Below are 2,829 nucleotides of genomic sequence, written 5' to 3'. Positions count from 1 at the left end.
CTAAGTTTATGGAATTGCATGGAATGTAACCCATTTCCATATCATACACTTGATAATGAAGACTTTAACTTACAAAGCAGGTTTAACTCTACCGTAGATGATATAAACATCAATAAATATATAATTAAAATTAATAATGATTCCTTTCAATTTCTTAAAGAACTGCCTAAGCTAGATTTTCCTGTAGAAGATTACTCACATGATAAACAAACTAATGATTCTATTGACAATTCCTGTATTATTGACTTTGGATACTACAACCTACACACTTTCTCAAAACTTACAAAAAATATTTCAAAGGACAATTTTTCCATCTTTCACACAAATATTAGATCTTACAACAAAAACATCACATCTTTAACACTACTATTACAAAATTTAAATTTTGAATTTGATATAATTGGTCTAAGTGAAACATGGCATACAACTAGCAGTAACATTAACGTAGAGACTATGGAAGCATATTCTCCTTATACATATACTTGTGGCTAATCTCAAAATTCAGGTTGTGGTATGTATGTTAAAAAAGATATTAACTACATTAAAAGAGAGGATCTTTCCATCAATTGTAATGAAAATGGCTGTGAATTTGAAACACTTTTTATCGAAATTTATAACAAAAATTTAAAAAATATGATAATAGGTGTTGTTTATAGACATCCAAAAAGCAATCTTGCACCGTATTTGGAGAAGATGGAATCCATACTGGCTACATGTGATAAAGAAAAAAAGGAGTCTGTAATTATGGGGGATTTAAATATTAATTTTTTGTCAGCCAAAAATGATACATTTCTCAATATTCTTTTATCTCGGTTTTATCAACTGCACAATATACAACCTACTAGATTTTCTGAGAATGATGGTCACTCACTAATAGATAATATTTTTTTTAATAGGCTCGAATATGTTTGCACAAGTGGTAACTTGCTTTCTCACATTTCTGATCATTTACCTAATTTTTTAATAATCTGCAAAAAACAGGACAGGAAAAGCAAAAATAAGGTTTACAAAAGGGACTACAAAAATTTTGATCAGAAAGCTTTTCTGGCAGATCTAACAAATTGTAATATGGTTGACTCCCTAGAAGGTACCACAGACATAAATTCTATGTATGATTTTTTTTTATGACAAAATAGGTCTTCTTATCGATAAACATGCTCCATTGAAATCAATCTCTAACAAAAAAATGAAGCAAAGAAGAAAGCCATGGATCAATGATTTTATTCTAAAACTTATTGGGAAAAAAAACACCCTATATAGCCATTTTATCCAAACCGGTGACAGGGAAATTCTTAAGCAATACAGGTCGATTAGAAATGACATTAACCACAAAATACGTAAAGCAAAATACCAATACTACAAAGATCATTTTACTTCATGTAAGAATAACATAAGAAAGTTCTGGAAGGAAGTCAACCAAATTATTAATTGCAAACAGGTAAAAGATGAATCACCAAATGTTATCATCTCCAATGGGAAAACATATAATAATCCAACCGATATCACAGAACAGCTAAATTCGTACTTTGTAAATGTTGCTCCATCTCTCATTAAAAAACTTCCAAAACAAACTACAAAGAGAGATTTTACTTCTTACCTTGAAAATCAAATTGGCACAAGCTTCTATATAGCACCAGTTACCAAATGTGAAGTGGAGGATCTACTAGGGTCATTTAATGGGAAAAAAGCATCTGACATTTACAACTTTCCTATCAATGTCATTAAAGACATTAAAACTATCATTAGTGAACCACTAATTATAATAATTAATAAGTCCTTTTCAACAGGAATCTTTCCAGATAAACTAAAACTTGCAAAAATAACACCCTTGTATTAAGGTAACTCACGCTTTGAAGCAAAAAATTATAGAACCATTTCTGTTCTACCAATTTTTGATAAATTAATTGAAAAGCTAATGTGCAAACGTCTTTTAAACTTTCTTAACATGAATAAAGTGCTCACATCTAGCCAGTATGGATTCAGAGAAAATAGTTCTACTAGTTTTGCTGTGCATGACTTATTATCAAAAGTTACCGAAGCAATGGAAAGTAAAGAATTGTCTTGTGCAATTTTTCTAGACTTTGCAAAAGCATTTGATACTGTTGATCATCAAATACTACTACAAAAACTAAAACATTATGGGATAAGAGGGACTCCACTGAACTGGTTTTCCTATTTATTTAACAGAAAACAATGTGTTTCTGTTGCAGGAGGACTATCTAACCCCAAATTAACTAAATGTGTTGTACCTCAGGGTTCTGTCTTGGGACCATTACTTTTCTTAATATATATTAATGATATAACTAATTCATCAAAAACACTTCATTATACACTGTTTGCTGATGACACTAGCCTTTTTTACAAAAATAAAAATCAAAATCAACTTGAGGAAATGATTAGCAAACAACTAGTAAATGTGTCTGACTGGCTTATTGCCAACAAATTAAGTCTAAATGTAGATAAGTCAAAGTGTCTTTATTTTTGTGTTAGACAGGAATATGATAAAACTATAAAAATCTCTATATCTGGAGAATCTATACAACAAAAACCATTTGTAAGTTTATCTTGGTCTGAGGATAGATGATAGCCTAAAATGGACGCATCAATTATCTTATGTTAACTCTAAAATCAGACAAGGCATTGGTATAAATTGTAAATTAAGATTTGTACTCCCTTTAAGATCAATTCGTCAAATATATTTCAGTTTTATTCAATCTCATATTACTTATGGCATCACACTCTGGGGTTTAGGTAGATCATCAGTTAAAACTCAAGTTTTAAATGGAGTAAATAAATGTATTAAATTGATGACATACAATACAAACAAAA

At 29.9% G+C, this 2,829-nt stretch overlaps 1 protein-coding gene across 1 annotated transcript; it reads left to right on the top strand.

The window, feature by feature from the left end:
* The first annotated feature begins 513 nt into the window (after positions 1-513).
* Positions 514-1,837, top strand: LOC130624171 (uncharacterized). Its single transcript, XM_057439773.1, has 2 exons — positions 514-1,087; positions 1,137-1,837. The coding sequence occupies exons 1-2, from the start codon at positions 514-516 to the stop codon at positions 1,835-1,837; spliced, it is 1,275 nt and encodes a 424-aa protein (XP_057295756.1).
* Positions 1,838-2,829: the final 992 nt, after the last annotated feature.

Source organism: Hydractinia symbiolongicarpus, chromosome 1 (assembly GCF_029227915.1).
Source record: "Hydractinia symbiolongicarpus strain clone_291-10 chromosome 1, HSymV2.1, whole genome shotgun sequence".
In the NCBI taxonomy this organism is placed as follows: Eukaryota; Metazoa; Cnidaria; class Hydrozoa; order Anthoathecata; family Hydractiniidae; genus Hydractinia; species Hydractinia symbiolongicarpus.
This window is presented reverse-complemented; position numbering and strand designations above follow the sequence as displayed.

What these genes read in the sequence shown, in the direction of transcription:
- LOC130624171 (XM_057439773.1), top strand. Translation starts at nt 514, where the DNA reads ATGTATGTTAAAAAAGATATTAACTACATTAAAAGAGAGGATCTTTCC. An exon ending in TATGGTTGACTCCCTAGAAG is followed by an intron (nt 1,088 to 1,136) that starts GTACCACAGACA and finishes ATGACAAAATAG; the next exon opens with GTCTTCTTATCGATAAACAT.